Source organism: Thamnophis elegans, chromosome 4, assembly GCF_009769535.1.
Source record: "Thamnophis elegans isolate rThaEle1 chromosome 4, rThaEle1.pri, whole genome shotgun sequence".
Lineage (NCBI taxonomy): Eukaryota > Metazoa > Chordata > Lepidosauria > Squamata > Colubridae > Thamnophis > Thamnophis elegans.
In genome coordinates this window covers 31,973,148-32,000,119 of record NC_045544.1, presented here as the reverse complement: position 1 = coordinate 32,000,119, position 26,972 = coordinate 31,973,148, and the positions used below count along the sequence as shown (strand labels likewise).

The 26,972-nt window shown below is 36.4% G+C and overlaps 1 protein-coding gene across 4 annotated transcripts in view; it reads left to right on the top strand.

The window, feature by feature from the left end:
* CDK19 (cyclin dependent kinase 19) overlaps window positions 1-22,386 on the top strand; it is an 87,801-nt gene extending 65,415 nt beyond the window's left edge. For all 4 annotated transcript variants that reach the window (XM_032215153.1, XM_032215152.1, XM_032215151.1 and 1 more), the window contains 7 exons: window positions 5,135-5,278; window positions 5,880-5,949; window positions 8,487-8,559; window positions 9,509-9,606; window positions 13,184-13,262; window positions 15,821-16,108; window positions 17,922-22,386. In XM_032215153.1, coding sequence (XP_032071044.1) covers window positions 5,135-5,278; window positions 5,880-5,949; window positions 8,487-8,559; window positions 9,509-9,606; window positions 13,184-13,262; window positions 15,821-16,108; window positions 17,922-18,053 — 884 coding nt within the window. In that variant the 3' untranslated portion in view covers window positions 18,054-22,386. The remainder of the gene's footprint in view (window positions 1-5,134; window positions 5,279-5,879; window positions 5,950-8,486; window positions 8,560-9,508; window positions 9,607-13,183; window positions 13,263-15,820; window positions 16,109-17,921) is intronic.
* Window positions 22,387-26,972: the final 4,586 nt, after the last annotated feature.

Sequence of the window (26,972 nt, the reverse complement as noted above, 5' to 3'; positions counted from 1 at the left end):
TATGAAGGTTTCCTTCTTAATATACCTTCATTGTCAAGTTCTACCCAAAGTAGAGTTATTGGTTCATTGAGTTCCTTTTACTTGTACTTAGTTGATCTGGCACATGGAAAATGTAGCATTTCAGAAAATATAGTCTTTCAGTATCCAATTTAGCAACTTAATTTGCCCTTCCAGAGTTTTAAAATTATGGTAGATTTCCCCCCCCACACCAATGATGCTGGTATGCAGTCTGATTTCTCCTACATCCCCACCCCACGTGTATTAGCTGTAATGAATGTGCAGAAATTCTGTTTCATGAGATCCAGACATAGAAAGATTAAAAAGACATGTTAGTAGACCCGTCCATCTAGACTGAAACAATTGAAACCCAGAAAAATCAAAGGCCAAGAAACCAATCAAGAGGGTCAATATCCCCTCTGGGTTTTAAAAATGGAAAAGGCAACCTCCATTTTGTCTTTGCTTTCTGCTTCAGTATTCCCCCCCCCCCCCCATTATGGCTGGCTGAAGACAACTTCAGAGCAAAGCCTCCAGCCAGCAATTACCAAGATGAAAATTAGTGAAGTTGGACAGAAAATTAACACTAGTGAAGCTAGTTGTAATATAGCTCCTGTTCTTGTGAGAAGCAGGTGGAGGAGGAATAATTCAATTTTTGCACAAAAGGCAGGTGTTTTTACCATTAGGTAGCATTAAACCTCCTGAACTACACATGGTTTTTGCACCTTTAGCCTCAACTACTATGTGAGTTTTTGTTTTATGGACTGAGATCTAAGTTGAAGTATGCGCATTTGTTGAGATCCTGAATCTGATGGAGCAGTTTCTAGCTCATTCCTTTCAAAAAGTAACTGTTTCTTTTTTTTATTTCAAGCTTTCTTCTAAGTCTTGAATCTAGATATATGAAAATCTTGAAAGTTCTTAATGAGCCAGAGAGTCTCATTCTGGGAAAGGAATCTAACTGATAGCACAGATCTCCAGGCATTTTAAAGGAACAGGGTTATCACTTGCATCTTGATAAATCAGCAATAGAAGGGGATTTTCCTAGAGTAACATGACTGGTAGCATTCATAGTTGATTGTGCCAAAGAGTTGTAGGGAGAATTGGCAGAATCATCTAAGTTGGTTTTGGAGACCCATTGTGGGAATCTATGGGATTTCAAGGTATCATATTCTTAAGCCATTATTCCAACCCATTTATATAAACTTACTTCATAGGAAATCTTCAAACTGTTCATTACCCAGGAGATAGATACCGTGTAAGGACTTTTTTCTTCTTTGCAATTGATATAGATTGTGACTATTGTATTTTTCAGAGTATAAGACGCACCAGAATATAAGATGCACCTAGATTTTAGAGGAGGAAAACAGAGAAAAAAGTATTCTGAACCAAATAGTGTAGTAATGTATTATTTAATAAAATGCCGGTATAGCAGAATTTTTACAACCATGTATACTTTTTACAACCATGTATACTTTTTACAATTCTGTAAAATCAACAGCAGTATTAAGAACCATCATCACTGTCATTAACAAAAGAGGAGAGACTTGAAGGTTCAAGCACTCCTCTAATTTTCTGGAAACCCCAAGAACTCTTTGTCACTGGTGTCAGAATTTAGGAAGCTCAGTTGGTCACAATCACTTTCTTCTTCGCTACCTTCATAAATGATATCATCTTCAGTTCCATCTAAGGCACTGCTATTGCCACATTTTTTGAAGGATTGTGTAACAGTTTCATCCTTCATTGAGTTCCATGAGGTTTTCACCCATTCACAAACTTGAGTGATAGTGGGCCTCCTTATTAATCCAGAGGGTGTCAGAGCATGATTACCAGCAGCCATCCATTTGTTCTATTCTTATCACATGTAGATTTTGAATGACTTGTTGATGGAAACATCAAGAGGTTGCAACTGGCTGGTAAGAACCCCCAGGAATTACAGCTAGATTGGTCTTCACTTCTTTGAATCTTTTCTTAGTGTTGTCAGTAATATATGCTCTAAACTGGTCAAGCACTAATAAAGCTGGTTTTTTCAGAAGCCCTCTAGGACGTTTGGACCACACTTTTTCAATCCATACTTTCATGCCATGCTCATCCATCCATCCTTTTTCATGGACATGCACAACAACACCTTTTGGAATCACTTCTTTTGGGAAGATTTTCCTTTTAAATATTAACATTGGTGCCAATTTGGTGCCATTTGCACAGCAGGACAACACAACTGTGTAATGTGTCTTCTCATGTCCTGTAGTTTTTACAGTTGTGCTTTTGGCACCTTTGACATCAACAGTCCTGTTTGATGGCACATCAAAAGTTAGCGGGACTTCATCCATATTCCCAATCTGGCCAATCTCAGGTATGGCTCATACTGCATTCGGAGTATAAGACAAAAAGGTGTGTCTTATACTCTGAAAAATACGGTAGTTGGGAACAGTCCTAGATTTTGAAAAAATAAATAAATAAACGTATTAGATTTTCCTAGTAAAATAAATGCTTTTTATTTTCCCAGTATGCTTTTCTGGCTAGATGTCCTGACTAATCCCTAACATGATTCTCATAGAGTGCAACCTTAAATTGAAGCTTTGGAAGTCCTTTCTCTTAGCTCCTGTTTACTCCCTAGAGATTTCTATTCACAGTTTGACACCATCTGTCATCTCTAGCTAAAAGTTGCTTAGCTCTGTCTTACCACAGACTCCAAATAATAAGCTGGCTATGTTTGTGGATGATATCAAACAATTCAGAGTAGCAAATTGAAAATGTGATTGTGAAAGGATTCTGAAGGATCTCTTTAAACTGGGGTGAATGGTCACCCACATAACAAATAGAGTCAATTTTAGTAAATGTAAGGCAATGCACAATGCCAAAACTCTTGTCTGAACATACAGTCCACTGATGTGATCTGAACTGCCTATAACTAAGAAAAATATCTTGAGGCCACAACTCAGTAAAGATGTTGGACAACAGCTATGAAAAAGGCAAATTCTATACTAAGGATCATTAGAAAAGAGATTGCAAGTAAAACTCATAACTTGGTAATCTCTTTGTACACATAGAATAGAATAGAATAGAATTTTATTATTTGTATGCCGCCCTTCTCCGGGAGGACTCAGGGCGGCGAACAATTCAAGGGGGAAAAAAGGGGAACATAAAAAACAAAATACAAATAATAAAAGTAAACAACAGTCGCACAACCATACATGTCGAGAGGGGAGGGAACTCATCACCCCCAGGCCTGTTGGCAAAGCCAGGTTTTGACGGCTTTTTGGAAGGCCTGGAGAGAGGTGAGGGTCCGAATCCCTGCGGGGAGTTCATTCCAGAGGGCCGGAGCTGCCACAGAGAAGGCCCTCTCCCGGGTAATAGCCAGGTGGCATTGGCTGGTAGATGGCACCCGGCGGAGGCCAACCCTGTGAGATCTAATGGGTCTGTGGGAGGTAATTGGCAGCAGGCGGTCTCTCAAGTACATCTTTATTTGCTTATTTATTTGTTAGATTAGTTTGCCATCCATCTCACTTAAAGGTGACTTGAGGCAGTTTACAATATTAAAAACCAGTAAATCCATTAAAAATAAATGTTTCTAATAACAGTAAAAATTACGAGGAATGTTGTGCTCACATCTGGAATATTATGCAGAAAAACTGCTGGAAAATGTGCAGAAAAAGCCAACTAAAATGATCAAGGCATGCAAACTCTCTGGGATAAAAAAACTAGAATTTTGTATATTTGTGCATAATATGCACAACATGGAGAAAACAATTGGGGGAAATTTTTTCTCTTAAAATATTGGTACCACGAATCCTTTGCTGCAGCTACCTGGAAGGAGAAGAGATAAAAGAGGTAGGAACAGCAATAGCACTTAGACTTATATATGCTTCATAGTGCTTTTATAGCCCTCTCTAAGCAATTTACAGAGTCAGCATATTGCCCACAACAATCTGGGTCCTCATTTTACCCACCTCCGAAGGATGGAAGGCTGGGTCAACCTTGAGCCGGTGAAATTTGAACTGCCGAACTGCAGCTAGCAGTCAGCTGAAGTAGCCTGCAGTTCTGCAGTCTAACCACTGCACCACCCAGTGCATAACTAACCTTTGGAATTCATTACTACAAGATCATGAATAGGTTAGGGTTGGGTAGGATAGGATAGACAACACAACATAATTCAATTCTTTATTGGCTAAGTGTGATTGGACACACAAGGAATTTATCTCCAGTGCATATAAGATCACAGTGTAGCTATAAACAGCAAGTAATAGGTCATGGATCCTAAATCATTAGAAACAAATAGGAGAAGATAGTAGGAAAAATGAGAAAAGATGTGAAATGATATAGCCCTCAGTTGACACAACTCACACCTGACCCATCACAAGACCCATCAAAAAGACCTATCACAAGACCTTACTGACCACACAAAGCCCTTATAAGTAGAAAATTATGTCAAGGATGTGAGGGGGGGTCTGTAGATATGTTCTCAGCCCTCTTTCTCATTCTGCAGTATACAGATCTTCAATGGAAGGCAGGCTGGTGGTGATTTTTTCCCCCTGTCCTAACTATCCTTCGAAGTCTGTACCTGTCCTGTTTGGTTGCTATGCCAAAGCAGACAGTTATTGAGGTACTAATGACAGACTCAGTAAATCCTCCGTAGAACTGTATCAGCAGATCCTTGGGCAGGATGTGCAAAATTTATTGAGGCAGGAGTAGAACTTACAGTTTCCTTCTGAGCTATGAACCTTTCCTAGACTTATGCCATTCTGGGAAAATTGGAGACAGTTTGTGGTGTTTGTGGTGTTCTTGAGATGGTCCAGTCTCTAAACAGGATTGTTTCATCCAAAATGATGTAGGAGGTTGATGATTCTAAGTGAAATAGGGTGGGCGCTGAATAGCATTTTTGTCTATTTTATTTTATTCTGTCTACTCTTTCATGCCAAGGGAGCTGTTAAAAATATAAACTTTTAAATGAAAATATGGTAATACCTTACTCATTTGAAGTAGGCTCTCAAGTGAAATTTATGCATGATTTGTTTGTCTTGTTATAATACTACTACTTAATTTTTTTGTCTGACTGTTATATACCTACTGTGACAAATAGTTAAATGTAATATTTTATTTTCTAAAAAACTCTTTCAATTTTATATCTTATTTTCTTTCCTAGATATATGGGCTATTGGCTGTATATTTGCTGAGTTATTGACTTCAGAACCTATATTTCACTGTCGTCAGGAAGACATCAAAACAAGCAATCCTTTTCATCATGATCAGCTTGATCGCATATTTAGTGTCATGGGATTTCCTGCAGGTAATTCAGTGACCCTTAAAACATTATAAGAAATCTTTGATCTGGATTATTTTCGATGAATTGATTTTTTTCTTCATGTATTCCATTCAAATACAATTTTATCATGGCTTTTGTTCAGCAAATTCATATGCTTGAACAGATAGCCCTCAACCTAGCCCACAACTTAGCCCAAAATTTCCATTGCTAAACAAGACAGTTGTTAAATGAGTTTTGTCCCATTTTATGACCTTTCTTGTCATAGTTATTAAGTGAGTCACTGCAGTTGTTGAGTTAGTAATGCAGTTGCTAAGTGCATCTGACTTCCCCATTGACTTTGCTTGTCACATGACCCAAGGGCACTGCATCCATCATAAATACATGCCAGATGCCAACCATCTGGATTTTTATCAGATAATCACGGGGATGCTGCAACAGGTGTAAGTGTGAAAAACTGTCATAAGTCACTTTTTTCAGTGCCGTGGTAACTTTGAACAGTCATTAATTAATGTTTCTAAGTCAAGTTACTGTAGAATACTGAGTCGACTATAGAATATAGAATTGACTTTTTCCAGTAGCTTATCTTGGGCTTCTTTAACATTTTCCAAATTTTTATTTTACAAAGATAAAGACTGGGAAGACATTAGGAAAATGCCAGAGTATCCTACACTTCAAAAAGATTTTAGAAGAACAACGTAAGTTATATATTTCTGGTCATTATATTTTAAATATATAATTATCGGTAGTTTTTATTATTTTTATTTGGGAGGTTTGGTAGTAAGAAGAAGCATGATGTTTGGAGATTTAAGTTTCATCCTTCTCTATATAATGGGATAAATTCAGTACAACCAAGAAAGTAATTTAATTTAGACAGTATGCTAAATCTCAATTACCATTTCTTTATAGAAAGAGGGAGTAAGTCATATTGAGATTTTTATTACAATACATAATTCTAAACCATGAGTTGTGGCTATTATACATGCACTTACCAACTGCAATTGAAACTGGCAACTAAACAACACAGTCATATGAAGTAAAACATCACATTACCATGCCCAGCTTATAATGTCAATTAAGCATGTGTGCCGTAACCATGACTTTCACTTCCTGCAAGCTTTCCCATTGATTGCTTGTTTAATGCCAGCTTTGAAGATTGGAAATAGCAATCACATGTCTGTAGGATGCTGCAATCATCATATGTGTGCCCCAGTTACCAAGCGCCCAAATTGTTATCACACAACTTCAGGGTTGCTGCAGGCCACATGTTCAAGGACCACTTATACAAGTGTTGGTGAATCTTTTCAGCACCAAGTGCTGAAATGGGAGCATGCATATGCACGCGTGAAACCGGAAGAGCAGCCGCCTGGTGTGCGTGTGGATGCCACGAAGATGATCTTCCGGTTTCCAGCACATGCATGGGTACCAACCACCTGGTCTTCCAGTTTCTGGCATGCATGTGCAAGTGAAGTCCAGCTGGCCAGTGTGCATGTGTGTACCAGAAACTGGAAGATCATCTTCCTGGCGCACACATGCACACCGGGCAGCTGCTCTTCCAGTTTCCCTTGCTCCCCCACATGTGAAGACCAGCACATCGGCATGCCAGAACCCAGAAGAGCAACAGGCGATGGCTCACGTGCCCAGAGAGATGGCTCTGTGTGCCACTTCCGGCACGCATGCCATAGGTTCACCATCACGGACTTATACGTTTCTTTTTTAAAGCTGTTGTAACTTGAAATGGTTGCTGAGATTCCTTTTTGAGGCTTAAAATACAAATGCTTTCTATGTCCCAGTTAGATTATTATCATTTGATGTACAGGTTGTCCTTCAGCTACTTTAGAAGAAATGGGGCAGCCTTCTGTCATATGACGCCAATTTTTTTCCTGGAATTTAAGGATCACCAGCCAGAGTCCAGGTGCAAATTAGTGGCTTATTAAGGCAGATACGTGCTATTAACTGCCTGTGTCCTTATGAATAAACGATCAACCAAAGAATTTATCATCAGTATCAAAATGAACCCTAGGTCAAATTTAAAGATTCTTTTTTCAGTAATCTAGTTTAATGGATAATTGCTTTTTAGTTGCTCTGTTTAGAAGTTGAGAATTAGGTCCTAACAGGGACAGTAAATTATATCAGTATTGAGAGAGTTGCATTGTTTCCAGACTCACATCAACATGTAGCAACTTGTGCCCTTCACACAAGTTGTTCAGTTTCAGTTCCCATCATCTTTAACACTTTAAGAGTCATAGATGCTGATTATTGGGCTATGTGCCTGGCAAATAAAATCTTTATTGGAGGCCCTTCTCCAGATATTCTACTACCTCTTGGAATTTGTGTTGATGAATAAAACAAAGGGTCAGATTATCAAATTTCATTCCTGAGCATGGTCGACCCTATTTTCTTAGGTAGTACTGCCATATCTGGTTTCTAAAATCTGCACTGCTTTCTGTATTTCCTTGCTGCTGTTCTGGTGGAGTTTTGCAACCCATGTATGATAGTCCAGATGTTATCTTACTTTTCTTAAGCATTGGATAAGATTTCATCTGCATTTTCAGAATATATGCTTCTATTTAAATTTTTATTTCTAATTTTATTAACTTTGGTGAGGGGAGAAGATATGCATTACTCAATGGACACAAGGTAGTTATGGAATATAATGGCTCCTTCAAGACTACCAGTAATTGATTTTATTGGGCATTAGCATTCTTGCAGTTCACATCCACAGATCTATAGTGTGGACTTGCATTCTGTGAATCTGAACAAGGGAGTTGCTATTCACAAAAGATTACCATATGTCCCAATGAAGCTGATTAGTCTTGAAGGTGCTATCAGACTCCATATCTACCTGTATTTTATTACTTTGGCTTCTGCTGCCTATTGCTTTTATGCTTTAATTGTTATTTTCACATTAGTCATTTCAGATTTTGTTAAAAAGGAGTATTAATTGAAGTATATACATGCACATTACGATACATGAGAGAAACCTAATTTAGTGTATCTTTATAACTCCTTTAATTATTCCACAGTAGAGCCTATTTCAAGATTAGTTTTATCAGATAAAATGGGATTGGCACCTGTATATTAATAAAAGGTGCCACTGCTATCTGTATGTGGTTCATTGTATGCACCAGGAAATAAAAGCTTGTGAAATGTAATTAACATGTAGTAAAACTTTTTTTAAAAAATTTGGATGCTACATTATTCTTTTGATTTCGTTCAATGTTTCTTTTTTCAGATATGCCAATAGTAGCCTCCTCAAATACATGGAAAAACACAAAGTTAAGCCTGATAGCAAAGTATTCCTTTTGGTAAGTGACATAGAAGCTTTATTTTCTTTTTAAGTAAGTTAAACTCTTAGTATCAAATACTGTAGCAGTAGAAGAAAACTTTGTTGCTGCTGAAGTAATTTTTTGTTTTGTAAAGTTAACAGCATGAACCTTTACATTTCTCCTTAGAAGTAAGCCCTATTCAGAGACGTTGGTCTCAGGGAAAGGATATATAACTTGTCACCTTTACTATATTCTGGGAGAAAATGAGGTTTAAAATGTATAGATCTAAAATATAATGCATAAAAGAACTTAAATTATTTCCGGTGGCCAGAATATCCTAGTATTTTTCATATTATTTAAAGTTTTACCTACACTGACAATAATAATACTTAATAATTCATGTATTAACTAATTTTTAGGTTTATATCTCCTCTTTTAAAATTGTAAAAAAAAATTAAAATGGCATGCCTTGCTTTCCGTTTCTCCCTAAAACACCATGTGGCATAGGCTGAGCTGAAAATACTGGCTGGGCCAGTCATCTACTCAGCTTCCTTGTCTGAGCCAGATGCTCCATACGGTTCTGTCATTTATTGCCAAATTCATCCAAACAACTTACTTTCCATTTCTGAATATTAATTGTGGCAGGAGAACTAGTATAACAGGAGCCTTCTGTTAGCTCCATGTTTAGATGGAGGGCAAACCTGTGTGATGGAATGAAGCTTAGATCAGATCAGATCCTATTGCCTGCCAGAATTGTTTCCAATTTTCGTGTTGGGCTATGATCAATGTAAGGGAGACTTCTACATTTTAGGTTTTCTAGTTTATGTTTTCTGATTTTTTTAACTATATGATACATATTTTCTGTATATAAAATCCCATAAGTTTATTTGTATTTGTTTTATTTTAGTATTATTGGTCATAAAACTAAATACATAATGCATGTCATTGAGTTTTACTGAGAAATTCATACAAGCTGGCTTCTTTGCAGCTTCAAAAACTTCTGACTATGGATCCGACTAAAAGAATTACCTCAGAGCAAGCTTTGCAGGATCCTTACTTCCAGGAAGACCCATTGCCTACATCAGAGTATGTTTTTCCCTGTTCTTTGTAGCCCTTCCTCCACTGCTGTATAACATAATTTACTTTTCAAATAACTCTCTAAACTTATATTAAAATAAAATAATGGCTGTAATGTGTGCTTGATTATATCTCTGAAATATTCATTTTATAACATAAAGTATTTCTCTTTTATAATAATAGATCCATACTCGGATTTAAAATGGCATACCCAAGGTTCCATTCTTAAAGTAGTATGCATAGTAGGGACATTTATATTTAAACAGAATTGAATGTAGAAATAGATGGAATATACTCCAGTCATTTATAAACATTTTTTTAATGCTAGTGAAAGATTTCACTACAATTTGCAGCTTTTGAGGAAATGTTGCAGAGGTGATAGATACTGTACATGACATTATTATCAGCTTTTTCTCTGGATCCCCCCCCCCCCCCCCCGGGCAAGTTTGCTTCAATTTCTATGCTCTTTTACTGGGTATTAAATCCTTTTAATATATGTAACTTCATTTTGAGTAAACACGGATAGGACTGCATAGTAAATTACTTGAATTTTACCCTAAAGGATGAGTACACTAGATCTGTTTTGCTCAGTGAGGTAATAAAGGCTTATTGATGGGGAAAAATATTATTTGCTAAATCCTTTTTAAGCATCAGTAATGCTAAAATTATGTTAGAAACACTTTTTTTAAAAAAATTTTTTTTACATTTTTTAAAAAAAATTATTAAGCAAACAACACACACAAAAAATAATCATCTTACATTACATCTTGTAGAAAGTGTGCCAATTGGTTTTTCGTGCATCTCTTTTTTTTTTCAAGATTAATCTTTTATTACATTTTCATTTTCCTTTATACAATCACTTAAATACTGTGCAATTAAAAAAAAGAAGCAATAAACAACTCATAACACTTCTATCCTACATACACCCTTCCTTCTACCCCTCCAACTTTCATTTCTCCCTTCCAACAATCCCCTCTTCTACTTCCCCTCCCCCTCAGCCATTCCTTTCTCCCCTTCCCACCATCTCACCCTCCTTACATTCCCTTCTCACTCCCTCTTAATTCCCCCCTCTTCTTTCCCTCTACACCTCGCTTCGGTGTATTTCTAGTATTCATTGGTCTATTTGTTTTGTACTAAAACAAAAGAAAAATAAAAGGAGAAGAAAGAAGAAAAAAAAGAAAAAAGAAAAAAAAAAAGCAACAGTATCCAAGTGCATTCATTGTTCTGAAAATTGAGTCTATATTTCCACCCTCCCCCCCACCCACCCCCTGAACCCCCCTCTCTGACCCCCTTCCGACTTCCCAGATCCCATTCCCGGCATCGTTCTTTATCAAGCAAAGTCTGGAGTATATTGAAACCAAATAGATTAGAAGTTACAAAATAATAAAAAATAAAAAATAAAGAACAAAAAAGAAAAGAATAATAAAAAGAAAAAAAAGGGGGGAAACCCCCCCCCAAGAAAGAGAAGTCAATAAACTCTCTAACATTAAACTCAGCTGTTAGAAACACTTTTTGAAATGAATGCTAAATTAGATAGAAACTTCAAACCAATAATTCTTCTTATGCTACACATACCTAGTGTTTTTCAGCTGATTTGAATGGAAGACTGATATTGAGTGATAGTCTCAAAAATAATTATATACTTTTTATATTATTTTGGGAGGATTATAAAGAAAATGGTATGTGCTACCATCTTGGTACCAACACCTAATTATTAGTGCTTTTGGCTGATGTTTTTTTTGAAGGAAATAGGAAAAAACAGCCTTTTTCATAATGAATTTTCTGATGCACATAAATTGGTGCAACAAAACAATTCAGTTAAAAAAAAATTTTTTTGCTATCGTGTGTTGCTGTAAAATATTAGAAAAGTACAGGTAGTCCACAAGTTACAATCAGTCACTTAATGACTGTCAAAGTTACAACAGATTTCAAAAAAGCTAATGATAACCTGTACTCCAAGTTATAATTGCTGTGGCCCCACAGTCCCATGGTCAAGTAATCACATTTGAAGTGCTTGGCAACTGTATCCCATTTACAACTGGTTGCAATGTCTTGCCATCACATGGCTGTGATTTGCGAATTCTTTTGCTGTTTTCTAGCAAAAAATGCCTTCCAGATATGCTGGATTTGCTTAACAACCACATGGCTGCTTATGACCACATGATTTGCTTAAGTACTATGGTGCCTTGTTTTATGACCATCGTAAAAATGGTTGTAAAATTAAGTTCAATCCATGTGATTGTGACCAAAATGAATTACAGTTGAAATTCTGGAGTCCACTATGATCATAATTCAAGGACTCCCTATAGATGCTGAAAAGCATGGAGAACAATATGGAACCTTTTGGGCTTCAATAGCCTAGAGTTTGAACAATTTCCCAGGATCACTTACTGGACACAGCACAACAGAAAGGACAGAAACTACTGCACAAATGCCCCTGAGGCTCAGTTCTCGGTTCTACCAGATTGTTCACATGGTAAAATGTATTGAAAGATATCAAGAGATCCAGGGGAACTTGCAGGAATTACTGTAATCTCATCCAATTTCTGATCGAGACCATACATCAAGGCAACCAATTTCAATATCACATTCTAATCCAAAGCAGAGGTAGAAAATTAAGCATTTTTCATTGTCTTTTGTGCTGTAGAACAGAATGTAGGTTTAGATTCTCAGATTGATAAGAGATTTATTAGCTATTTTCAAAATAATCAACAAGCTCAGTCTGACCCTTCTTCCGGGTCGCATGGAAAAGAAGCAGAACGTTCCCATCTTAATTTTTCTGCTTGCTTCCAATCTAGGCTGATGTTATAAATCTGACATAAAAATTGAAATGGTCTTCACTCTGTTCTAGCTCTTATATATTTTAAAATTTCCTCCACTTGCATATCATTACTCTACAACTATACATTTATTGTTAAATTTGGGGGCCTGATTCAGCATTGTGAGAGGGGAGAAGTATTTAAGAGGAATAGTGACAAACACATGGACTATGTTACGCATCACTGCCATGGCATTAACAATATTGTCACAGTCAACATCTTTGTAATGGATCTATCAAGCACCTACAGGAACATTCGAAAAGATCTTCCATCACTGCAGATTTATGGCAGACATCAATTTAATACTGATGAGAAAGTGATTTGTCCATGATAATAGAATCACATGGGATTCCTCACCATCAGTTCCACCTATCAAATTATGTGTGTAACATGTTGTAAATGTGGAGTCAAATTCTAATTGGAAAAGATCCATAATTGTCATAGAGGGCATGAAACTCTGAGCTGCTTTTAACATGTACAATGAAACACCTTAAGATAAGGACACTAAAATAATCAAACATCAACCTGAAATCATTATGATTAGTTCAGGAAGAAAGACATTAGTGATTTCTAGCCATAGTTTGTGCGAATATGTCCTGTGTGTAACAACATATTGACCATATTAAAATGAATGCAAATATTTTTCATTTCATCACATTTCTGCTAAAGATGTCCAAAATTTATCTGATCTCTAATAAGTTTTTTAATGAATGTAAGATTTCAGCTAACATATACTGGTGCAATTCCACTGTATTCTTCTGTTCCAGTGTTTTTGCTGGTTGCCAGATTCCATATCCCAAACGAGAATTTCTTAATGAAGATGAGCCAGAGGAAAAAGGTGATAAGGTATAGTTCATAGACCATGTTACCATCAGTAAAAAATAATGATGTTTCTGAGGGGGAAAGCTTATAGAATATCAAAGGTTACTGACCAGGATTTCTGGTCAATATGATTGTAATGCAATGTCATGGGACATACTCAAAAAGAACTGCATGTTGATATGTGATAATTATAAGAAATTAGATTGCTTAAATCTGAATAATCTTTAGTAAATTTAGATAATGGAAGTAACATATAGCTGGAATAAAAAAGGGAAAGGTCTTAAACCCATATATACTAATAATGTATTTAAAAAGTCATCAGTTGGCAATAAATATTCTGATGGATTTTTTTGTAGTGATGCTATGTGAGTAGGCGGATGATATAGGAAGGGCATTGCTCAGTGACAAAAGATCATGCATTCTGAAGGGTCCAGGTGCAGTCCTTGATATTTCTCATTAAAAAGGCTCAGGTACCAACCTTGAAGACCCTGAAGAACTACTGCTATTCAGTATAGGTAATTTAGATGGAAAGTCCCTGTTGATGTACAACAATGCCCCATGTTCCTATGGCAGCAGAGAGAAAAATAAAATAAATTAGAAACTTCAAGAAGAGCTTCATACTATCAAAGATCAAAATAGTGGGAGCAAGCCAAAAGTCTGTTAAGAATGAGTATAAAAGTTTCAGGACATGAAATATTCTAGTAAATGATTTCCTTTTGTTCCCATGAAATAATATTTCAGACATATGTTTGTATTCGTTTATATATTCAATTCATATGGTTTCCCATCTCAACAAGTGACCCTGGGTAGCAAACAGAATTAAAATAAAATGAAAACAATCATAAGAATTAAAATATAAAACAGCTAAAAACAGTATCACTAGTACATGGGTGTCAAACTTGTGGTGTCCCGTTGCTGTCGTGACATATCGCAATGTTTTTTCTCTTCATGGAGCTGTGGGTGTGGCTGCGTGTGACACATCAGTTTGACACCCCTGCGACTAGTACAACCAAGAAGCTTCCTGTTTTGATTCTGAGATTTAAGGGGGGGAAAATGCCACTTTCTGTGACATTAAGTCTGCTGAATTCTAAAACAGAATGTAAATAAGTTTAGTTGTTGCAGATGTTAACAAATGGCTCCAGCTGGTTAAATTTCAACCAATTACATTCCATCGGCTATTTTGGCCTGGGGCAACATCACAATCATATTCTTTGACTAATGCACAAATGCAGATTATAGTTCTAGCTGGCATTTCCCATAGGACAGTATCGTTCCTGAATATTATGTCATCTATTATAGTAAAAGTATAAATATGGCTTTAATTGTAATTCTTGGCAGTGATAACAGAGTTGCATAATTAATGAGAGGAATTTTATTTGGTTTGTCTTCTCCTTTTTTCATCTCACAGTGAAAGTTCTTTATTGCATTGAGGCATATGGAAAAAGACATATTGACTTCAAAGCCTTTTGTTTAAAAGGGTTGTTTGGCCATTGCTATACCTCAACATTTAATTGCACTTACTTTCCTGAAAGTTTATACTCAAAAGTCTACAAACATTGGGACCAAATGTTAAAAGAATAATCATCTAGTTTGACTCTTTAGATTTGCTTAAGGTTTGTTGTTACGTTGCCTTCTTTTCTTGTCCTCAGACTATTCCAAACTTTCTGCTGCTCCTTTGTCCTCTTTTTAGTTATATAAATTTACAAATAACTCAAGGTGGCAAACATATCCAACACACCTTTCTCTTCCTGTTTCCATACAACAACAATCCTATGAGATGAGTTGGGCTAAGAGAGAAGTACTGGCTCAAGATCAGCCAGGTAGATTTCATGACTAAGGCAGGATTTGAACTCACCATGTCCAGCTTTCTAGCCTACTGCATTAACCACTGGACCAGGCTGGCTCTTTTTTAAAATAATTGATGGAAGAAGATATGAAAGTAGAAAGCAAAGCAACATGCATCTTTAAAAAGCCATTATTTGCAGTCTTTGCTCTAAAAATAAATATGTTCAACCATACCATTGTTTCAAAAATGGAAGGAACAAGCAAAGCCTGTTATCGTGTGTATATAGGATAGTCAGAAGAAATTGGTGAGGCAATGAAAGAACTATATTCATTTAAGAGGCACATATGTGTCACATATACCTTAACTCATTTTTTTTAAAGATGGCCACTGTAATATGTTTAAAAGATATTCAAACAATGGCTGAATAAATGGAGAGCACCTACCAAAAGAGGGAATCCAATATAGAATTTAAACTATAAGCTTGCTTATCGTTATACCATGCATTTTCCTAAGGACTCTACACAGTCTTCCTTGATTCAATTAGCAATCTGATATCAGATGAGCAAGAGAAGGTCAGCCAGTTATATAAAAGATTTATGGCTCAGTGAAGTTTAGCCTTTCTCATCCTAGTACAGATGTTCCTATCTCCTTAGGGTCTCTAAACATTATATCAACCTTACTGAGCCAGTGTATTGCTTGTGTACATTTCTAGAAATGCTCTGTGGAATAAGAACTACCCTAAGACTAAACCCCATGATAATCCCAGCTCTCTCTCCTTACCTTGGATTTGATCTAGAATCAACAGCAGCAGAACCAACATCAGCAACAAACAGGACCTCAACAGCAACAGCAAGCAGCACCTCAGCAGCCGCAGCAACCACAGCCGCAAGCAGCACCTCAACAGCAAAACAGCACCCAAACCAATGGAACTGCGGGGGGTGGCGGGACAGGAGGTGGCGGGACTGGGGCAGGTCTCCAGCACAGCCAGGACTCCGGCCTCAACCAGGTGCCTCCAAACAAGAAACCACGCCTTGGGCCTTCAGGCACGAATTCAGGCGGGCCTGTCATGCCTTCAGACTATCAAGTATGTTCCTTTTTTCCTCTCTTCTTTATATCTTCCTTGGTTGCTTTGCAAGGATTGAGGGGAAATGGGTTAGGAAACACCACCATAGAATGGCTTGTCGTAGAACTTGAATGTTTTTATGGGCCCTGCTCAATTTATGAATGTGTGTATGGATGAAAGCATGTATTCCTGAATAAGAAATAATTTATTGCCACTTTTCTAGGTAAATCTTGCTCAAGAGAGTTTTCAAAGTTTGAGAAACAGGTGTTACAGTTAATCAAAATAATACCCTTTGTTTTATTATAAGGTCCAGTTCAGTGAGGTGAAGCTTTTTGCATTTTTTTTGCTGATAGTACTATAAAGTTTCACAAGTAAAGTTTATTATAAAGTGCTGCTAATATTCACAGGTAGTTACAGGTATCAAAGAGACAGTAATTCTATATCCTTCCTTGCCCAGCCATTTGATTGGTAAAGATATTGGACCATTTCCCATAATTCTTAACTACAATGGAGCATAATGACTGGAAATGCGTTGTATTGTTATTATCAAATACATTGAAATATAATGCTTATGGAAAGTAATTCATAATATTGAGTGCAGGAGTCTGGTCGTTACATGTTGATGGTAATCATCTCTGTAGTTACAAGGAATAATATTCTCTTGTGACTCTTTAGTGTCTGTTCCACTGGGCTCTGTGTATTATCTCTAGCATGTTTATGACTTCATCTGGCCATGGTAACTGCAACAACAGTCATATGATACATTCATTTTCACAAAATTAAAATATATTAGCTGTCACAAATAATAGTATGTGTGTATATGTGCATGTATTTTCATTAAATGGTTTCTAGAAAATTAATACAGAAGTATCAGTACATATATTCAGGTCTATCAAGTTCTGTCATCAAGCTGTTTCTTTATATTGTGCATTGAATTTTATGAATCCTGTTCTTCATTCCCCTGGCTGTTTTCATTATCTTTATCTTGGTACTTTCCTCTTTGGGTGGCTTTAAGAGAAAGACAAACCATCTTTATTTTATTTGTTCAATATAAATTGTTACATGGACAATTTGTTTTCTATATTTAAGCATGCTAATATCAAACATGCTTTCCAATTGGCATTTTATGGAATGGAAAACTTTCTCCATAACCAACATGCTTGAAACATGGCTAAGCTTGCTTGTTTACTGATGCTGCAAACACACATCATATATGATGTCACTAAACTTTGAACAAATTTTGGATGGTAATCTGGGGGCCATTCCTCGACTTTGTGGGAATGTAGGCAGCACATGGATATGCATCTCTGCCTTATACAATGATTTTGCTTCAGAGAGTTAGTTAGCTGTTCAGAATGTAGTCCCACCTTAATCTAGAAAGATTTGGTTAGCTGGTTTGCATGGGAACAGTAACGGTATGGTTAAAATATTAGACTCCCTGTGCAAGAAGATGTGCATCTGAGGCTCTGGTTATACATAGATTTCAAGGAAAAGTTCACTAGTGTCTTGTTTGTCCTCACTGTCAAATCCAGTTTTATGAACCCAGCTTCAAAGATTAAAGATATGATAGATTAATATTAGCATAATATTAGCATCTGACTTAATTATTCAACCTAAGTTTTCTCTATTACCAATAGCTAAATATTCCATAGACAAAGCAGAAGTTAGGAAGACAGGGAAAGACCGACATGACAGCTCATTTCTGTACTTAAACCCATCTAAAGAAAATGAGAGGGAGCTTGCTGCAATAATTCTTTATGGCCATCCTCCACCCTCTCTTTTATGAAAACAGTTCTGCTTCATAAAAACATTTATTTTTTTGCTTTTTTTGTAGCACTCCAGTTCACGCCTGAGTTACCAAAGCAACATTCAGGGATCTTCTCAGTCCCAGAATACAATGGGCTATTCAACATCATCTCAGCAGAGTTCTCAGTACCATCCGTCCCACCAATCTCACCGGTACTAAAGAGACTTCATAAAGGGTGTTAGAAAGGAATGAACTAACAATGAGTGGACTCCAGCAATATGAAGTTCATAACCATGAGAAGAACCAAAAAAAAATGCAAATTGTGATGCAGATTTTAGAATTACAAACTTTTTATTTACTAATTATTTTAAAACAAGAGACAGTTTTTATCCTTTTTTGCCATAAAGGAGATTCTTGTGAAGTTTCCCTTCAGCTTGCTTTCGCATGTGTTCCATTGTGGTTACTCGATCTGATCTGAACCAAGCACTTAAACTTCTTTAACCTATGGAATTGTTGAAGGATTCCTGGTGCACCTTTCTCGTGTTGTAGTAATTGCCATAAATCTAACCTTTTCCAAATCCTTTTACCAGGATTTTAAATTTTTGGAATCTTGAACTCCTGGGCTTTTCAAGCGTGTATATAGTTAATTTTTTTACTAGGCAGACCAGTTTAGCTATACAGGTATAATGCACCTTTTAAAAGCACTATGTTATTTTCACAGGATATTACTCTTTTGCTCATGGATGTCAAGAACAGCAGATTTTACTATTCCAGAGTATTTTATTATCTTTTTAGTAGTCTAGTTTTCAGATGAGATATTTAAAAAAAAGAAGAAAAGAAAAATATTCAACCCAAGTCTCTGCAGCAGCTATTACATGTTATGTGTTTGGATTGAACACCAAACAGAAGATTATGAATGTTTCTTTTATCATTCAGATGAGCATCCCATAGATGATTGGTCATTTTCTTCCAAGTGAATTGACTGAAGCTTTGCTTTATATTAAGGTATGGAAGCAAAGCAGAAGACATCAACTTTTGTGGTTCCAGTAGAACAAATTTGTCTATAGTGTCTTCTTTAGTGGTTATCTGTTACCTGCAGTGGTGTCTTTGCTCTGTGTTGAATCTCTACAATAGGGGTTCAGCATCAATGGGATAAAGAGCAAAGGAGGCTTTGCCACTCCTTTGGGAGGCCGGGTAGAGGGACAAAGTGTACTCTAATATATATGTGCATCTTTCATTTGTTTCTTACCTAGACTTTGAGTGAATTTTGATTTTTGAAACTTGCAGCAAAAACAAACAAAATGTGCTGTGGCACCTTAAAAGACTAATAATTTTGTTCTTGCATTGGTATCTGCCTAGTTGCAGAAGACTTGCAATCATGAACCTTGAGAAGCCATTATTGATGTTGCTGTTATTCCTTCATTATCCAGTTGAAGCAGATCAAATACTGAAAAAGAAGTAGCTGAACAATGTATTGAAGTTGCTTGGCCTTCTCATGTACAATACACATCTGGTGTTGTTGTGTCACTGCAGTGATTGATCCAGATTAGATGTGATAGATAAGATATGCTATACTGAAATGTTTTTTTTAAATCCTAAAACAGGAATAGACTCCATGCTATTCTTCCAGTGTTTTGGACTATAATCCTTGCCATTGGCTGTGCTAGCTAAGATGATTAAGAATGAAGGTTCAGGACACCTGAACGAGGGCACTAGATTGCCTGTCTCTGCCCTAAGATTTGACTTGAAGTGTCCTGAAGTAATATTGTGATCCTGGACAAGCACTTCACATGAAAAATAACAAAGCTTATGAACAGATCCTATATGTTGGAGACTTGTTGTCTAATTACTAGTTATAGTATCTGTGAACAGAAGCAACATAGACTATGAAGCAACTCCTCCCCCATCTATTTCTTTAAAAAACTACATAAATAAAGTAGTGTGCTTTATTCAGAAATCTAGAATTCATCGTTGAATTCACCATATTCTGACTTTTTTTTAAACTAGATTTTCTGTCTTTCTATGTATGAATATAACATAAACTAAACATTTCTTAGTTAACATTTTAGAATGTGAAGGAATGCGACTGAATAGGGTTTTCCAGGGGTAATCACTATTACTTCCCCACAACTACTTAAAGTGGAATAATTAGATATCAATGCAAATTTGTGTTGTTTGTACAAATTGTAGAATTCAATTTCCTTGTGTGGAATTTGGCTCATTATGGTGTGGAAGCTTTTTAAGCATACAAGGCCCTAACTTTATTGCACTAAATGTAAAAGGATATATACTTTAGAGTATATACAATAAGCAGCACTCAGTATTTTAAAAATAATTATTAAAAAAAAGATATGGAGGAAGAAACCAGGTTATATAGGCATTTTATGGGCATTTACACTATACAGCATAAGCTTATGCCTCGTGGTTTTTTCTTCTTTTTATATATAAGAACCTTTTAACAAAAGTTAAAACTTTATACTAAGACTGCAATATAAATTTTTGTTGGGTATGTTTGCCGCTTTGAGATATTCATAAAAATAATAAAGGCGGGATATAAATAAACAAATAGTAATAAAAAAAATTAGACAGTGGATCCAGTTGCTTGGAGGGGAAAATTTGATTTTAAGTGTAATAGAGGTGTCGGATTCATGAAATAACAAGGAATTTATTTTAGAAGAAATATAACTGGATCTTTCCCCCCCAAATTTTTTTTTAATTTTTTTTGTAATATTTAGCACATCAATCATGTGTCTAAATTAGTTTTGTTGGATGGAGTTTGTGTCTTCCATACAAATCTTCAGTGAAAACATTCCTTTTCTTTCATACGTCTCCAATTTTATCTGTCTTACTGCATTCAAGCTAATATCTGGTCAGAAGCTGAGAAGATTATTAAATTTCATTTTGACCAGCTTATGAGCAACCACTTTTCTTTTTGCTACTCCAGCCTTTTTCTTGTTGCAATTGCAACTATTGTGAGCTCTGTCAAAATATAGCTTCCTCTGTGCATGCAGTGTGATAACCTGTGTTGAATGTGCTTTATTTCCATGAGCTTCCGATCCCCTTGAATATGGCCATGTTTATACTCTGTATTCATATATTTGCATATTTGCTGGAAAATAATGGCTTGCTGTGCTCCATTTCCCTGCAATGTCTGTGCATACATATGTAGCTGTGCTCAATACTTCATGGCCTTCCAAATAAGCATTGACAGGGGAATAGATGAAAGTATAGGTTTACACTTTTGAAATGTTTACTGCACTCATTCTCTATTTGTATCTTGGCTTTGCGGCATACTTGGCCTATAGGAGTGAACTATTTGTGTATAATATGATGAGTGTCTCATGCATTGCAGGGCTAAAGTGAGATAGCTTTGTTTCAGGGGAATTTAACAAATCAAAATACATTGTATAATAAATCATGTGTTGTATGTTATGGAAACAGGAACCAGAAATGTTCATAACTGTGCAGCTTTGTTTTAAACCTAGTGTTTTCATGTCGCTATCTCATTGGCTCTTGGAAGTGGACATCAAGCAATTGACCAGTTTTGCTACAGCATTCTGCAGTGCTTCTCTTCTCTGGTTTTCAAAGAAAAGGGCCAAGAAAATTGGATTAGCAAAGCAGGGATGACATGAACGGTAACACAGACTGCGTAATGAAGGAAGAATCATGTGAAACCTGCAAGTCCTGCACTGTATCTGTGACACTGTACCTGGTTGGGGAGGGAGCCGGGGAGGGGGGAGATTGGGAGGACATCTTGTTGTTAGGGAAGTGGAAGCTTGAAGTATTTGATTATGTATAATATTTTATATAAACGTAATAAGCTTAGTTCCCCTTCATAATCTTCATTGATGGTACTTAAGCAACATTAAGTAAAGATAACTGTTTTAAGACAAAAATAAACATACTGTATATAAGATCATGTGTAATCTTTGTTTTGCCATCAGAGTAATATGTATTGCTTTATTGGACCGGGGGGGAGTCTTTTAATGCACTGTTATCTCCTACATATTTAGTAATAAATTAATTCTATTTAATTTGTTTTTTCAAAAAAATATCTGTCTTCAGTAGACACTAAAAAGTATTACGTAATGTGGACTGAAAGTGTCCCTTTTGAACAGCAGTTTAATAATTTTTATATCTGTAAGTAGTTTGTCTTTTTGTTTGTTTTATTTGCTCATGTATTACTATTTGTGGAAGATTGCCTGCCTTCAATTTTATGCATTACTTCACATATTCATCTTTAGTTCTTGCATTTGTTTTTGTTATATCCTTTTGTGTCCTCTTTAATGTCTCTTCAGTTCAGTAATAATCCATGATTACCAATGTAGTTTTTGCCTGTTGAAGATGTGGATGGATGGATAGACAGACAATTAGACAGTTGCAGTAGATATTTCAATGTCCCCAGTGGAGAATTGTATTTTCACTTGTTAATATTCCATGCCACATTCACACTTAAATAGAAATGATTACATCACTATATTTTTCATCAGTAAAGTGTTATTGAGGCAAACCTTTTTTTCTCTAATCTTTGTGTCCCCCCAGTCTTTTGAGAGTTCCCCAATCACTCCACAGGGTGCTGTTGGTGGGAACAATTTCATCAGAGGAAAGATGTAGAGGGATATAACTGTTTGTATGAGTCTATGTCTTAACTTCTTAGAAAAAACATCTCCAGGCTCACTGTTTAATGGATACAAGACCCTCCCTGCTCCTAACTTTAATCATTGGAGGTTTTTTTTTACCCACTATCAGCAATATTGATCTCAATTGGCTTTCTTATTGATAAGTAAGAAGAATAGTAAGCTAGTTACTTAGGAACTGTGCAACGTAATTTCCAAACTTGGCCTTGCTTAAATAGTGCAGATGAAAGGTTAGTAGAGATATGTACAGTATATGGAGAATTTAGTTCCTAACATCCCCCAGCAAAGTTTACTTTTCCTGGCTCTGTTTAATAATTGGCTTAAAATTTAGAACTGTTGTACTGGGCATTTGCAATTAAGAGAATCCAACAAACTTTGCCCTCATTAAATATTTGTGCTTTTTAAAATGTCCTTACATTGCTCTCGATAGATTGTTAAAAACTATGTTTTCATTCATTACATCGGCAGTATTTTAATTTTTGTTGTAATTATTTTGAATTGTTTCCGTGTGGGTTTTTAAAAATAAAATATTATACATTTGTAATAATAAAAAGTTTGAAGTCAAGCAGGTGTTTGATGGGAAATCTGTAAACTTTGGACTGCAGGAGAAATATGACATGCAATTGTATTTACAACCTTCCTCTTCTACTCACAGATCTCTCAAAAGTTTTACACATCCCTTGTTCCCCCAAATGGCATGATTCAAAGTCTTGGAGGTATTTCTCCTAAGTGAGGTCTTTTTTGCAATTTTCATATGCAAAAGACCAGGTGCAGGTGTGAAGGTTCAGTTGAACTGGTTTATTGCTAAAAGCCCATGCACAGGAATCTCAACTAATAGTTGACACTTGCTTAGAGTTAGATAACGGCATTCAAGGGGAGTTGGACTTATACTCTTGTGGCTACATAGGGATTCTAAGTTGATCTCCTTTTAACTCTGCTCCCAGGTTCTGCCATCCTTTTTCCTTTATCAATTAACTATACTTACTGGAAACAATATAATTATTCTTTAACTATGAGCTGATTAGAATGTTTCACCACCAGAGAACAATTGATAGACTTGCAATATCCTTATGGCAGCAGCTCTGTTATTGTAAAGGGGGAACCTAGGTAAATTGAGTGTGGCATCTCAGTTTAAAAGTTTGTGAACCTTTTTGAAATTTCAATATTTATGCATAAATATAACCTGAAACATCTAAAACTTGATAAAGAGAACCCAGTTAAATGAGTTAAAATGTATACTACTTCAATTACTAACTTAAGGATATGTCATGGTATTGTTATGTGACGTATCGCTACTTCCTCCCCCCTTTGCTAAACTGATTGTGGGCATAGCCAGCGCAATACACATCCATCCTGCAGGCCACAAGTTTGACAGCCCTGTTCTAGGAGTATCAGTTCACTTGAAGGGAATATTAGAATCAGATGTTTAGTCAATTGGATGATAATCAGGTGGGAGTGTGAGAGGTGCTGCCTTATTTAAAGAATAGAATTCTGGGTATTCACTATCTAAAGTCTGATCTTCAGAACACCACTGTGTCATAGTTTAAAGAAAGGAGATTTCTTTAAAAGGAGACCTCCCCCCCCCCAAAAAAAAACAGTTTTTTTATGATCAGGCTAGAAAAAGTTACAAAATCACTTCCAAAGAGTTTAGACTTTGCGAGTCCACTATGAGACCGATTAGGTATAAATGCCAATTCAACATCATTGCAATCTTCACCAAGACTGTTTGACCAACAAAGATCACTTCAAAAACAAGGCATGTAATATACCTTGAGAGATCTCAGCCTCAGAATAACATCTAAGGAGCTAAAGGCCTCTTTTGCATTAGCAAGCGTCGGTATTCATGAGACCACCATCAGGAAAATAATGAACAACAATGCTGAGCATGGTAGAGTTGCAAAGAGAAAGCTGCTACTTTGCAAGAAGAACGTTGCTGCCCACTTACAATTTGCAAAACCACAGAAGGCTATTGGAAGAATGTTCTGTGGATGGATGAGACCAAAATAGAATTTTTCAGCTTCAGCTAAAAATATTATGTTTGGCAAAAGGCAAAAACTGCTTTCCAACACAAGAATCTTATCCCATCTATGGTGGTGGCAGAGTCCTGTTTCGGGCCTGCTTTACTACCTCTGGACCAAAATGGTTTTCTCATCATTGAATTCTAAACTGTACCAGCAGATTATACAGAAAAACGTCAAAGACTATTTCTCTGTGAGCGAAGCTCGAGAGAAAGTGGATTATGGAGCAAGCCCGTGACCCAAAACACGTAAGTCATACAATCAAAGAGTGATTAATACACTACAAAGTTCATGTTTCCAAATGGCCAAGTCAAAACCCAGACCTTAACCTTATAGAAATATGGTGGAAGGACTTGAAAGCAGCCAGTTCATGTGAGGAATCCCATCGACATCTCTCTGTTAAAGCTGTTCTGTAAGGTAGAATGGGCTAAAAATCCTGATGTGCAGGATTGATCAACTGATACTGAAAATATTTTGTTGCAGTTATTGCTACTGGGTACACAACTTTTGCTGCACACCAATATGTAGCTTTGGATCATTTCCCTCAATAAATACATGAACGTGGTTTTGACTGACTTGTTGAATTTGATTCTCTTTATTTAGTTTGCCAGATCACATTTTAGGTTATATTTATGCAGAAACAGAACATTCAAAAGGTTTCACAAATTTTTAAGCACCACAGTGGGTAAGTTCCTACACTTATGAGAAGAATCCGCTTCTTTTATAAGAATTGCATTATATATTATCAGCGGACTAGACAGTAGGTACTTCTTTATTCCTAAGTAAGTGGAGGGTTTTTTTTCCGGCTTCAGCTCTCTTTGCTTGTAACAACATTGAAGGAAAGAAGTCTAGAAAATAATGAGCAAATGTGGAGAAAATTGCTGTTTCTTTGATGTTATTGTCAAAGCTATAAGGGGGGAATCAGAGTGACCATCCTTTTTTTCAGTTGTTTCAAGGAGATTGCGATTGGGAAGCAAATACACAGATCACAATTAAGTTAAGAGTTGAAAACAGTGTGCTGGTGGGAGATTATTGCAGTTATTTATTTGCAATATTTGGATATGTCCCCAGGCATCAGAGTCTAGCAATGTAGTAAGTGTAGTAAGTGTGTTAGATTTATTTCCTCAGGAAAATGTGGTTATCCTGAACTTCTGATTACAGAACTAGAGTTATTCCATTTTATTAACAGAAATTGTAAATTATTTTAGGCTCACACACACACACACACACACACACACACACACACACACACACACATTTGGTGTATGTATCAGTGGGGATAATGACTTATAGCAACACACACACACAGAGGTTGTGATCAACCTACAATCAAGTGCACCTCTTCTGGATGTTACCAGTTATAGACAAAAGACAATTCCAAAATCATAACCTTCAGACTTCACATCACTGATGCCATTATGTTCTGAATCGATAAAAGAAGCATACTTACTTTACTTTATTACTTTAAAAATTACTTTAGCTATAACTCTCAGTACTGTTTGTTATGCAGCTGCAATGGGGGATATATATTATTTTTGCATTATTTTACTGGCCAGTTGTTTCAATAACAGCTCATCATTGAGAAGAAAATGCACGGCTTCCAATCGAGCTTAGATATCTGTTGTGTGTGTGAAATCAGTAAGGTTGTGGGAGGAAGAGAGTAATTTTATTTCATTTGCATAGGTGTGTACAGATGTTAGACTGTTTGGTTTGCTCCATAATTGCACTGGCGTGTGCTGTATGTTTATCTTTGCTTTACCTATGTAGCTTTTCACTTAGTAATTTTAGAACACCCAGTTTGTTACCTGAACATGCAATAAAAAAGGGTGGTATATTCTCCCTGGCACCATCTGATCCAAATATAGCTTTTCTTAGTGCTCGGCATATATCAGGAAGGGTTTCAGATATACACGAAGTGGCAACCAGAGACATTGGTTGAGTTATTGCCAATGCCTGTAATGCCTTTTACCTAAAGCTGTGATGCTGAATCTGTTGTGTCAAAATTGCTCTCAGTCTTGCACTGCTAAGCAATATCTTGAATCACTGCAGCCTTAGAAACATTTCTTTCCGCTCTTATTTTTTCCCCTTCTCCATCCGCCTTCAAAAATGGGGGAATAGTTTAGCAAAGTGTTTACAGGCATTTGTTATCTGCTGTACAAAAAACTTGAGGATGAATGAAGATGAATATACATTTCCCAGGATCATGTTGCAGGATCCAATCTGGGTCAGTCACTATGACCAGAGGTTTTGTCATCTGAGCTTTCAGACTCATGCTGGAGCCCATCCTCAGGAAACTTCTTTCTAGCAGAGTGTGTCCCTGAGGATGGGCTCCAGCACGAGTCCAAAAGCTCGGAAAACAAAACTTCTCGTCCCGGTGACTGACCCAGAATGGATCCTGCATAGTTATTTTTCTTCAGCTGCTGTGCCGAACAACAGAATATTAAAAAATGTATCCACACATTGAACCATCTGAAAAAGAAAGG